Source organism: Rana temporaria, chromosome 1 (assembly GCF_905171775.1).
Source record: "Rana temporaria chromosome 1, aRanTem1.1, whole genome shotgun sequence".
Lineage (NCBI taxonomy): Eukaryota > Metazoa > Chordata > Amphibia > Anura > Ranidae > Rana > Rana temporaria.
In genome coordinates, this window is record NC_053489.1 from 448801102 (window position 1) to 448814283 (window position 13182).

At 41.1% G+C, this 13182-nt stretch overlaps 1 protein-coding gene across 3 annotated transcripts in view; it reads left to right on the forward strand.

Moving 5' to 3' along the window:
* RANBP3 (RAN binding protein 3) overlaps window positions 1-1515 on the forward strand; it is an 83454-nt gene extending 81939 nt beyond the window's left edge. For 2 of the 3 annotated variants that reach the window (XM_040327290.1, XM_040327308.1), the window contains one exon: window positions 204-1515. In XM_040327290.1, the coding sequence (XP_040183224.1) occupies window positions 204-247 (44 nt within the window). In that variant the 3' untranslated portion in view covers window positions 248-1515. The remainder of the gene's footprint in view (window positions 1-203) is intronic. The other variant, XM_040327298.1, reaches the window with a different exon arrangement.
* Window positions 1516-13182: the final 11667 nt, after the last annotated feature.

The following is a 13182-nucleotide window of genomic DNA, read 5'->3' on the forward strand; positions in this document are numbered from 1 at the left end:
TTATGATGATTTCACAGCTCTTGTTGCTGAGGCTTGGGGCACTGTAGCAGAAATAAGCAAGTTGCTGAGTTTTTTTTCCCCCCCTTTTTTCTTCTGTTTCACTCACTATTATGCTTGTTAACGTTTTTTCTAAAATGTCTTTGCTACTTTGGATGTTGAGCTACACTCTTTTAACTAGTGTTTTTTTTTTTTTCCCCCCTCAGCACCTAGCGATGAAGGAGACAAGCCACCTACATCCAGTACATAGCACCTGCTTACCTTGTCACCATATGATGGTTGTCCTCACCTGGCAGGGTGACAATCCACAGCTTCCTCTTTCTTTAATGCCTCATTGGAGTATTTTAAGACCAGCTCCTAATTTAAGGCTGGACTGAGGACACAGACTTTTCATCCACCCCAGGAACTGTACTATCTTTTTGTTCACTTTAAGTAAGCCAGATAATACATTCAGTCCCTAATTATTTTTTTTAATAGTTTTGAAGGGGATCAGGGTGGTATCCAAACTAAACATCATGTAGAATGCTTGCCTGGGTGCTGACAATGAATCAACTCATCATATTGATGAGCTGAAAGAAATCCTCTTCTCTCCTTTCTTGTTAACAGCTGTGCAATCTGAATTGCCTTTTCCGAAATTTAACTTTCTTTTATACGTGCAAAATTTTTAGTTTTTTTTTTTTTCTTTTTAATTGTTATTTTTAGGTTTTTTTTTTTTTTTGGTTTGGTTTGGTTTTTCCTCTTTACCCTCCAACTTACTCAGTGTACAAATTGCTTTCTCCAGTAGTTGATTTTTACATTCGGATTCCAGTCTTTGCAGGAACAAATTGGTTACTGAACAGGTAGAGGGACACCTTGCTTGGATCTAATCACCTCTGCATACCCTCAAGCAGCTGCCTTTGGACTGGAATACTTTCAACAAAGCCGGACTTTTACAATGCTCTTAAACTAAGAGCTTCTTCCTATTAAAGACTTAATAGTCAAATTGAATATTCCCACAACTTGTTTTCATTTCCCCCTTTCTTTGGTAATTTTTTCTGGTTTTTTTTTTTTTTTTTTTTTCGTTTAACATTATTATGCTTTTTTTTTTTTTTGTGTGCGAAAAAGTGAAATGTTATTTTTTGTATCCATATTTAAGGGAAAGAGTTAAGGAAAACTGTATCCTAAACTTTGTATTCTTTGAGTTTTATTTTTTCGTCTGGTTCTTGTGTTTTTCTGTTGAATAGCGAGAAGTGACAAGAGGGGTGTGCCTGGCTAATCATACTCTAATTTAAACAGATTCAAAACCAAAAAGTGTTATATACGTCTAATGTACATTTTCAATGTTTATGCATTATCCTGTTATTTTGGAAGTTGCGTCAGAGCCTTTCAATACATGTTTTTTGTGAAGTTGCAGAACCATCTCAGGAAAAAGTTATAGTAGCCAGTATATTTTGGACCTGTTAAGTCTTGCCTCTCATCTATTTATAGTCCTGTACTCTCGTTTTGTGGTCATTTAAAAAAATATATATATTTACAACATTGGTAGAAATTTAGGTTTTTGCCCTCACTTTCCAGCTATGTCATAACTAAGTAAAAAGCAAAATTCTGGGGTTTGTATGATCACTTTATTTTTTACTGTGCGGTGAAAAGGAAGTGTTCTAGTTCCAGCTTTGGTAATTATTGCACTTCACAATTGTATCCAAACACCCTGCAAATAAGCTGTAACTGGAAAGTGAAGATAAGGCTGTTAGATATGTAGTTGTATTGAAATCATACCATTGCTGTGACTTCAGTTGTGCTTTAAAGTGTAGGAGACAGAAACGTGGACCGATGCATACATGCTTGCAGTTACCTCAGCTAAGTTATTCCTGCGTAAACATAACTTCTTTGGAAGAGGGGTTCTATCTTGTACAGTACAGAGCACATGCTATACAAGTCTAGGGCTATAGTGCTCAACCCTGAAGACTGTGTGTGTGTCTGTGTGTGTTAGTTATGCCAACTGTGATCGGTGACATCTGCACCCATACAGGGACTGGTGACATGGAAACGTAAGACAGGTTTGTCATGTTATCAGACTGATGCTTTAGTCCTTCAACAAATGTGGCACTTAATATACTCCACACTTATTAGTGTCACCTAATCTGATGATTTGATTTTACATTTAAAACAATCAGGAAACTGGGAAATGTGTTTACTTTATTTACTTGCTGACTTTCCATTCAATTTCTACCTTTCAAAGCTTAGTCTCATGTGGATGACCAGGTGTTGCATCACACAACATGTAGCAGTTATTCTTACCAACTTTCATTGAAAAGCTTTATTGGGTTCTCAAGGACTACCTCCTGCCCTTTGGCAATGAGGCCTTCACTATAGGATGGTCAACACCTGGGTTACTGTGTTTCCTTCCCAGAACCTGCTTGCCCAATTTACAAACCCGAATCCATGGGCAACCCACAAGAATTTCTCTGAAAACGGTCTTAATTTATCACTGTCCAGAGCCTAAATGCTTTTGTCTGCACTTCCACCTTCTTTACCTGTGTTAGATCTACCTCCCTTGGAAGAAGTAGACATGAAAAACTTTTTTCTTGTGAAAAAAAAGACATGAAAAACTTTAAAGAAGACCCAGGGGGTGTGTTAGAGGAGGCTCTATAAGATTTCTCACCACCATCCTCATATACCTGATGCTAAGTTTCAAAGCAATAAAAGCCTTGGTATAGTCGTATTTGATTTCCTTGCTAGGCTCCTGGGTACTAAGGGATTTGCAACATCTAAAATATTTTCTGTATTCATGAACAAATAGAATGGGCAATCCATGTTTCTTTTGTTTTTTCTAAAAATGTTTTCACCCTTCAACATCGTTGCCGAGCTATATCCAGTGAAAAATAATTCACTACTAAATAGATTGTTCTACTAGTACTGACTCACTCAGTCTTGGGTATCTTCCTGTGCCTATAGAGGATGTTCCTTCATTTTAAGGATTCTGCAGACAGAAAATTTGAGACGGTTTAAAGGCCCTCTTCACGTTTGATGTTCCAGCCCTGCAATTGGCTTCTGCTGCAATTTTCTGTTTGTCAAATCGTAGCTAATTGGAGTAGGGCAATGAGCAATTCACAGGATCCTGCTTTTGAGAACAGCTGAACGCCTACAAACACTGCCTTTCACCTTCCCTTTCTTTGTTAATGTTCTTGAACATGTCCTGACACACATTTCCAGAATGGCTATAATTTTTTTTGATCATATGGTTGAAAGTCTGGTTAGCTGCAGCTGCCTATAAAGGATGCATCACCCGTATGCCCTTTTGTAAAGGCACTTGACAAATTCATAAAATGTCCCAAAACATCCACAAGCTTCATCTTCAAAGCAAAACATTTGCCCTTCCTCTTGATGCATGTCTTGGAACACAAAGCCCTCTCCACAGTGATGGGGTAAAATTGCTCTAAACAATGGTGGCATTTGTTATACTTTTAACATTCCTCTGGCTTCCAGACCTATAGGTTCAATCAGTGGTTTCAAAGTGGTACAAAATAGACTTCCAACTTTACCCTCTTTGTTTTTATTCTCTCAAACCAACCAAAATCTGCCCAAAGACAGTGACATTTACAAACTACCCTGAATCTTATCTTGCCTTTTAAGGAGTAGTTTTGTTCCCACTGGCAAACACATTCAAAGGATTCCTCTCAAAACAGGGTTATTAAACCTATCTTGGACCTAAATTCCCAAAACAAGTACCTTCAAGTTCACAATTTTCAAATGGAATCCACAAGGTCAGTTATTACCGCACTGAACCAAGGGCATTATGTGGCATCAGTAGACACTTAAGATTCCTACCTCCCATATTCCTATTTATCCACCTCATCTGTGCTTCACATTAGAAAACAAACACTTTGGTTTGTTACACTACCGTTTTGGGCTATCCTTTGCACCCAGAGAATTCACAAGGATGTTTACACCCTTACTTTAGCTTTTAAGAAAACGGGGCATCCAGATTATTTAGATAACCTTCTTCGGAAGGATTCATCTCCCTTGCAACTGTCTGCAAATGTCCAGAGGACTAGCCAAATTCTTCAGGCCTTGGTTTTGGGTGATCAAATTTCTAAAAGTCTGCACTCCAGCTTTCCCCTTGTCTGAAATACCTAGGCCCCATACTAGACGGGAGGCTTTCTTCCCGCCAAACAAGCTTTTCTCTAAGGTCTCATGTGCTGACCTTAAAAAAAAAAAAAAAAAATGTTACTGTAACATTGGGGTTAGGTTTGGGATATATTAACTTCATGGTGCTAAATTTTTAAACTTGCTATAATTCAACCACTCTGCTCCATCTGGTGGCTGGACAGGGGTTACATCACACCTCTGGTCGCACGCTTTAATACCACTTCAGTTTAGAGTGATTATAGGCTACTCGGGTGTTCTCTCCTGCACTTTTGCTAGGAGGATTTGTTGCAGGACAGTCTACACCTGGGTTATCACATACTTCCTCTGGATGCACTTACCCTATCTCCCACACTGTACTCTGTGAGTACCTGACAGGGGATTACTCTCACTTCTAGCTATGGCAGAGACCAGGTGAAAAGAAGTCAATTCGAAGCCACAGGTAAATATTCGCTCTGTCGAAACCTGCCCAAAACACAACCTTGGACTGACTGTGTTTCTTACACTGGCGCAGGACTCCGTTTTAATACTGGTCTCAGCATCCAAGCTCTATTTCAGGCATACCACAAGTAGCCTACTTGGCAAAGGCATAATTTTCTGTATCTCTATCCAGTGGAGAAAGTTTGCAAAAAAGTGGACTGTTCTATGGTTGATCCTGCTGTCACCACCTTGACGCGCTCCTAAAATCTTTCAGCTCTGTAACTAGCTCTCGCTGCCATTTCTGTATGTCAAACTGCAGCTAACTGTACTAGGACATTGAATGACCAACACGACCCTGTTTTTCAGAATTGTGTTACACAGCAAATGCCTTTTTATATTTTTTTTTGTGTAGATGCCCTGGAACACATCCTGAGATGAATATCCCAAATGGCTCTACTCTCCATCCATATGATCAGAGTTTTATGACCAAAGGTTTCAAAAGGAAATTTCGCCCTTCCAGGGAAAATGTCTGTTTGGTGAACACTTAACCAATTTATCAAAGGGGTCACAGGTGGGGGAAGGGTTTACTTTCTCGAGGGTGGTACAAAAACTGCCCTCCTTAGAAGCCCTTAGCTCTTCGAAATTCAAAGCAACTGCACGTTCCAACTAGGCTTGAACTTCAAAACCAGCATGAGACTTGGTCTACAAAGACAAAAGAGCCTTCCTCACAATGAAGGGGTGCCCTCACTCTTAGGACTCTACTTCTTCACATCGTCCTTCTTTCAAATCAACCACTTGATTTTCTTACCAGGCTACTGGGTACTAAGGGATTTGCAAAGTCTTAAAAGATATTCTGTATTCATGAAAAAATAGAATGGGCAATTCATGAGTGTTTTTTTTTTTTTTCTAAAAAAGGTTTTCACCCTTCATAATTGTTGCCAAACTATATCCAGTAAAAAAAGAACTCTGTACTAAATAAATGTCCTAGTAGTACGGTCTCAGTTTTGCGTATCTTCCTGTGCCTATAGAAGATGTTCCTTCATTTTAAGGATTCTGCAGACAGAAAACTTGAGGCGCTTTTAAAAGCCCTCTTTACATTTGCGGATCTAGCCCTGCAATTGTCTTCTGCTGCAATTTCTGTTTGTCAAACCGCAGTTAATTGGAGTAGGGCACTCAGATGCAGTCATCTTAGCCTCCAGATACAGCAAGCTACCTTTTCCTTTAGTGATGAAACTGCTCTACACTGCTGCTAGAGCTGCGCTGTCCAATTGCAGCCATATAGTGTGGTCATCCTCAACCTGGCTTTTGAAGTGCATTATCTGTGACCTGCTGAAGGGAGCATTAAGCACTGAGTTCCACAAAGGGTGCTTTCCAGAGTCCATTCTGGTAAAAATTTAGCCACAGAGTGCTTTTTTTTTTTTTTTAAGGTCTAGAGCTGCTGGAATTGCCTCTACGAATGCTATTTCTGAAGATTCTTTGAATGAGCCAGTCAGGCCGAGCATTGGGAGAATACTTCAGGTGTGTAGGTCTTGGGCACCTTTTAAAAATTCAGTTTCTCATCTGTTTGCCTAGCAGAAGGGGTTGATTTTGTGGTCTTTGGGCCTGAACACTGACATAATCTGTGCTATTTCCAACCATACCACCCTGAGGAAGCATCTCTTCACTGCTGCTTTTGCTTTAGAAAGTGCCACGTAGATCTTCAATCTGCTACCAGCTTTCTGGGTTTCAGTCAACAGTAAATGAATTCAGACTTGCTTGGGACCAACACGGATCTATACTCAAACAAAATAAACCAGTATAAATTTAAAAAAAACTTGATAGACCACTTGGTCTTTTTTCATTTTTTTTTTTTTTTTTTTTACATTTTATGAGCTCCTCGACACCTTGCTTTGTACCCTGAGCTTTATGTTACCTGTTGTTGTACCAGGTGCCTCTGGCTCAGACTTTACTAATTGCTCTAGGGTTGCTTGTAGTACGCCTTATAATGTGGCCAATGTCTGCAGCGTGGATTTATGTTGCCCTATGATCTTAAAGTCTGTCCCATATTCAGAGGTTTTTTTTTAGCTCTGTTGATTGTGATCAGTTCCTCTGCCCTAAGATGAGAATTGTTACGCCAGTCATGCAAAACTTTGGAGCCTCAATCACCCAGTTATTTGCAAGTTCTGACTGCAAAGGTCCCAAGCAGCTTGCACACATGCCTTGTCCTGCAGATTATGTATCTGATATGCCTGTGGCTTTGGCTACTTCAGAGCCATCATCTACTGACACTGTTGGTCTTGAGACCTAGATCGAATCCTGTCAGAGTCTGACTTTGGAAGCATCCTGATAAGCAGTTTGCTCCTTCAAGCCCTTATTAGTCTTGTATATTTGGATCTAGCAGTATCCTGCCCTATTATGGCGCTTATGCTGGAAGAGGATGCACCTATCTTTAAGGAATCTTACGAATTTGGAAGCCCTTTCTAGGGCTTTGTAATCCCTAGCAATTCCTGCCTGTCATCCGATTCCTTCTGTGACCTTAATTTTCCAAGCTGCGATAAACCCTTGCTCATTAATAAAACGGTAGAAAAAAAAGGATAAAATGCCAGCGCACAAGATAATTGGTAAAAACATATAACTAAAAGGCAATCATCCAATAAGTCCATAAAAAAAGTCCATGGAGTTAAGAAGACAACTGCCAATTGGCAAGCATAGAGTTAAAAACAATCAAGGGCAAAGCTCTTCTCAGGAGTGAAGCCGACTGGAGAAAGATAATGAAACAGAAGAGCGCCTCTAAGTGTAATATTTATTTAATACAAAGGCAGTTATACTATATCTCTATGTGAGTGTTTATTTGGCTAACGGGCTCATATGTGATGACGATCCGACGGAAGGAGTCCTCCGCGCCTCCAATACAGGGTGGAAAGAAGACCACGGTGTGACAGGGAGATTGCCGGCACATCCGAGTCATTCCTGGTAAAGCTGGATGGAGAGCGGGTAGGAATACAAACACCAGTCTGCGTGTGGCATCACCAGAGTGAAGGGGAAATGCAACGGGTTTCAGAGCATGCGCACGGCTCATACAGTGCACGCATGCTCCTTTGTCAAGTTATGCAGGGATGAGGGGGAGCCGTATTTAACCATGTGACGTCCGCACTATAGCTGAATGATGGCCACAGCGCGGACCTGAATTTCCGGGAGGGCGTCAATATACGTCCTCGCCTTTGCACGCGCTGTGATCACTGAGCCGAGTAAGGGGCTGATCCCGGCCCCTTACCATGTTGTCAGCTGATCACGTGATGTAAACAAAAGCTTGGTAATCTTTTTTTTTTTTTTTTTCCTCCTCACGCTGACAGTGTGAGGAGGAAAAAAAAACGATCACCGGCTTATGTGCAAGGGACATCAGTGCCGAAGAGGAAGAAGGCTCATCTTCCCACAATTACCGCCTGTCAGTGCCCATCACTGCCAGCTATTGGTGCCACTTCTCAGTGAAAACTATCGATGCCCTCCAGTGCCGCCTATAAGTGCCTACCCTTGCCGCCTTATCGGTGCCTATCAGTGCAGTCTCATTAGCGTACATCGATGAAGGGGAAAAATTACATGTTTGCAAAATTTTATAACAAAATATAATTTCTCTTTTCATCCATGGACGGACACAGCCTTCACAAGTCTTGACATATGGGTTATGCTCTTGAGAGGATGAATCTCCTTAACAGGAACACAGACGGCAATAAAAACTGACAAGCGTTCTAATCCCTCTGCACTCTATCCAAAACTTAAAAAAATACTTTTGCCTTTAGTTATACTTTAAGTAGTATTCAGTCTCCCATTGCTGTAACATATAAGTAGTATTAAGTCATAGCACTTTGTGATCATGTGAAATGTATTGCTTATTCATGGCATTAGGGAGCCATTTTTTGATTTGTTTAGTGATTGATAGTCATTTTAGTAGTATGATTGAGCTACTTGGACCTGGTTTGCATATTGCAGGTGCATTTTGCATTTTTCAATACACGTTTTTGATCCATTGAAGTCTGTGGAACCAAAGCCTGAAAAAAAGTCCCTGGCCCTTTCCATAAAATGCACAGATGTGAACTACATTCATAGCAAACAATGTTAAATGGACTGTAGTGTGTTTCTGCAAAACTGAAAACGCGCTAAAAAATGCAGCTGTGTGAACAAGTGCCTTAAAGTGACACTAAATGTTTCATACTTACTTACCTCCACTGCGCAGGTAGCGAGGAGGTTACTTTGCGGGCGCGCTCCCGTGTCATACAATCGGCATCCATAGACGCCGATTGTATGATTTGGTCCCGCCCCCCAGTGGCCGTGTCATTGGATTTGATTGACAGCAGCGAGCGGGAGCCAATGGCTGTGCTGCTATCAATCTATCCAATGGGGAGAACGACGCGGGATCGCGCCCTCGGAAATTCGGGGGTAAATTTGGGGGGGGTCGGACACTGCAAGGTGTTTTTTCACCTTAATGCATAGGATGCATTAAGGTGAAAAAACACAAAGCTTTACAACCCCTTTAAAAAGCATGCAGCTGTGCCCAAATAACAGAGCATTGTCCCTTATCATTTTAGGAAAAATTAATCTGTTTGGGTGGTAATGGGGCTCTATACTTGTCTAAGCTGCTTGAGCAGTGATATTTATTTTTGGAAATTCACAATGGCATTTTGCCTCCCTAGTCTCCACTCTTGATATGAATTTGAATTCATTTACAGTAGTTTTGTCAATTTAAAGAGCTTGCTAGAGGTATTACTTCTGTATAAATATCTACCTTTTATAAGGCTTCTATAGAAGTTTGAATAATTTGTAAATATATATATATAAAGGTTATATATATGACTTTCACACAGCTCACTGTTTAACAAACATGTTCTATTACCCCAAAAAAATTTAGAGAGACAAAACAGGTTAAAAACTATTGTATACCTGTTAAACCAAAATAACTCCCAGAATGATCATCAAAAATATGTCAATACATCAAGTCAAGTCAAAATATGAGAGAACTTGTGCCAAACATATATAGAAAATTATAAGGATGTAGTACTAAATTATAGTGCTGGTACTCTCTCAAGGTAGTGGCAGTTCCTTCAATGGCTTTGTGAGTGAAATGGTTAATCCTAGAATAAATAGGATATCTGAGGGAAGGTAAATGCTGGGCCATCTACTTCTTCCATGGTAATTATTACATATCTTCCAGATTGCATTCCAGGAGAGGTGAATTAAGTTTTCTGGTCTTGCTGGGAATCTAACACATCAGGCAGTTGAATGCAGCACAGTAGCATAACTTAAGCCTAGTACACATGTGCCAAAGGTCAGGTGGTGACTGGCTTCTGTCAAAGGGGCATGGCTGAAAAAGGTTTGCCAATCAGCGCTGACCAGAGTGTTCTGGTGGGGGACTGTCCCCCTTGTTAGAAAACAAACCACATCAAGGGTGATCGCTGTACTAACATTGCATAGTTAGTACAACAGCCCCTCCTGAGCTGTTTTTTGTTTTGTCCCCCCCCCCTGTTCAGCCCGCTGGGTTGAACGAAAAAAAACAAACTAGCGATGTGCACCGGATATTATAATGCTCTTATCTAGGTAACTTGAATACTCCAAACATGGAAAAGGCTCAATATAGATTTAACCTGTGGTCTGCCAAAGAGAAAAATTCCTGCATATGCACTTAAAGTTCAACTTTGATTAAAAATAAATAAATGCACATCTTTTTGCAGGTAAAAAAAAGTGCATTTATAATTTTTATTTTACTCTGCAGCCTTTAACCACTTAAAGCGGTGGTTCCCCCTAAAACAAATTTCTAACAATACATTCGTAAGACCCGTTACACTGCGGGTAGGCTGGCTTTTGTTTTTGTTTTTTAGTACATACCTCGATCTCGCCGTTTCGTCCCTTGGCGGTGGGCGTTCCTAGTTGATTGACGTTCCTCCGACGGGCGCATACTGCGCGTCACGACTTTCCGACAGAAGCCGAACGTCATTGCGCAGGCGCCGTATAGAGTCGGCTCTATACGGCGCCTGCGCAGCGACGTTCGGCTTCTTTCGGAAAGTCGTGACGTCACGTATGTGCCCGTCGGAGGAACGTCAATCAACTAGGAACGCCCACCGCCAAGGGACGAAACGGCGAGATCGAGGTATGTACTAAAAAAACAAAAGCCAGCCTACCCGCAGTGTAACGGGTCTTACGAATGTATTGTTAGAAATTTGTTTTAGGGGGAACCACCCCTTTAAGCCCCAGACCTTTAGGCAGCTAAATGCCCAGGCCAGGTTTTGCAATTCGGCACTGCGTCGCTTTAACAGACAATTGCGCAGTCGTGCGACGTGGCTCCCAAAACAAAATTGGCGTCCTTTTTTCCCCACAAATAGAGCTTTATTTTGGTGGTATTTGATCACCTCTGCGGTTTTTATTTTTTGCGCTATAAACAAAAATAGAGCGACAATTTTGAAAAAAATGCAATATTTTTTACTTTTTGCTATAATAAATATCCCCCAAAAACATATATAAAAAAAAAAATTCCTCAGTTTAGGCCGATACGTATTCTTCTACCTATTTTTGGTAAAAAATCGCAATAAGCGTTTATCGATTGGTTTGTGCAAAATTTATAGCGTTTACAAAATAGGGGATAGTTTTATTTTTTACTACTAATGGCGGCGATCAGCGATTTTTTTCGTGACTGCGACTTTATGGCGGACACTTCGGACAATTTTGACACATTTTTGGGACCATTGTCATTTTCACAGCAAAAAATGCATTTAAATTGCAACTGTCATTTTCACAATAAATAATGCAGTTTGGGAGTTAACCACAGGGGGCGCTGAAGGAGTTAGGGTTCACCTAGTGTGTGTTTACAACTGTAGGGGGGTGTGGCTGTAGGTCTGACGTCATCGATCGAGTCTCCCTATAAAAGGGATCACCCGATCGATGCGCCGCCACAGTGAAGCATGGGGAAGCCGTGTTTACATACGGCTCTCCCCGTTCTTCAGCTCCGGGGAGCGATCGCGAGGGGGCGGCTAGAAACGAATAGCCGCGCCCTCGTCCCGGATCGCTCCCCGCGGGTTACCGACCGCCGCATGTACCGGGGGGGAGGGGTCCCGACCTGCGGAAAGGCGGGGACGTACATGTACGCCCATATGCCTGTACGTGCCATTCTGTGGACGTACATATACATGCGGCGTTAACCGGTTAAAGTCATTCTAAAGGCGCGCCTTTTTTTTTTCATTTCATTTTTTAAATAACAAACATGTTACCTCTGTGCAGTTCTCTCAACCTGGGTTTAACCTGTTGGCATTGGTAGTACATGAATGTCCACATGCAGACTTCTACTGGAACCACTGAGACCTAATATGCATGGCTTAGATGCGTGGTGTATATTCATAGCTTTGGTGCATCATCATCCAATCTACAGGTGAGATTATAATTACATTGGTAATGCATAGATGTCACATGGAGCCTTTGTCGGGGAAAAGATATACAAAAGAAATACTGCTTTCAGATCGATCGTCCGAAATTCTGATCATTAGTACACAGCTTTCAAGAGCTGTTCACAACAGTTCATGCAAAAATAGCCGAAGGGCCAAGCACGAAAATCTTTCTCGTACAATAACAGTACTGTATGAATGTTTTTCATGTAATTAGTATGGTATTTGTACAGAAAAAACTTGTGTGACCAAGAGCACGCATGCTCGGAAATGAATGAATACATTATATAACTTCCGCAGTTGTATTCTGTGGTATAAGAATTTTCAAAATTTTAGTAACCTATTCATTTTAGATCGACTAGCATGCAAAAAACAAACCAAACATGATCGTTGGCCTGATATTCTTGTCATATGTATGAGGCTTTAGGGATCACTACAGTCGCTGCACCCCTGTCTCGATGATTTATATGGTCAAATACAAAAACAGACCCTGGCTATACTGTATGCTTGATTGCAAAGAATAACTTTTCTTATCCTTATCAATGCAGTCTTTTTTTTTATTTTTATATATGCTTCTGTCATTCAGTTGCAGAAATATAGAGTCACAATTCAAACATGGAACCATAAAAAAAAAAAAAGAATGCATTTTGCATCTGAGTAGGTGACTAAGCTAAAGGCGCACATCCTCAGAGTCTGCTCAGCCCACATTGCTGTACCACTTCCCTAAATAGTGGACCAGGTATCAAAGATGGTGCCCAAATGGGCAAGAAAGGCCAAACATGGGTCCTGCCCCCTTACTTCCTGCAAATCAGAATGCAACACTGTCTCTCCCAACTGCTTCTATTAGAAAAAGATCACCAAAGCACTATCAGCAACTTGATGTCATCATGTCTGCATGCCAAGAGTGTCATAGTGCGAAAAAAAAAGTCACGACATAAAACACCATGATGCATATGCATGCACAGCGCAATGACAGGCAAGCCTGGTGGCATACTGTTTTTTCCCTCGTTCGAATGGTAGGCTCAACGCCAAAGAGGGAGAAACAGAGTGGAATAAATGGGGGCAGCAAGCACCAGGTACCAGCATTTAGGAAGTGTACCTAAAAAACAACAGAATACCAACCTCAATTGATTACAACATTAACAAAGAATTTGCCAGATCGCCCAGAAAAAAATAGGAATCTCGGCGATCGTTGTTGCAGGGTGTCAGTCTGACACCCCGCAACACCGATCTCGGT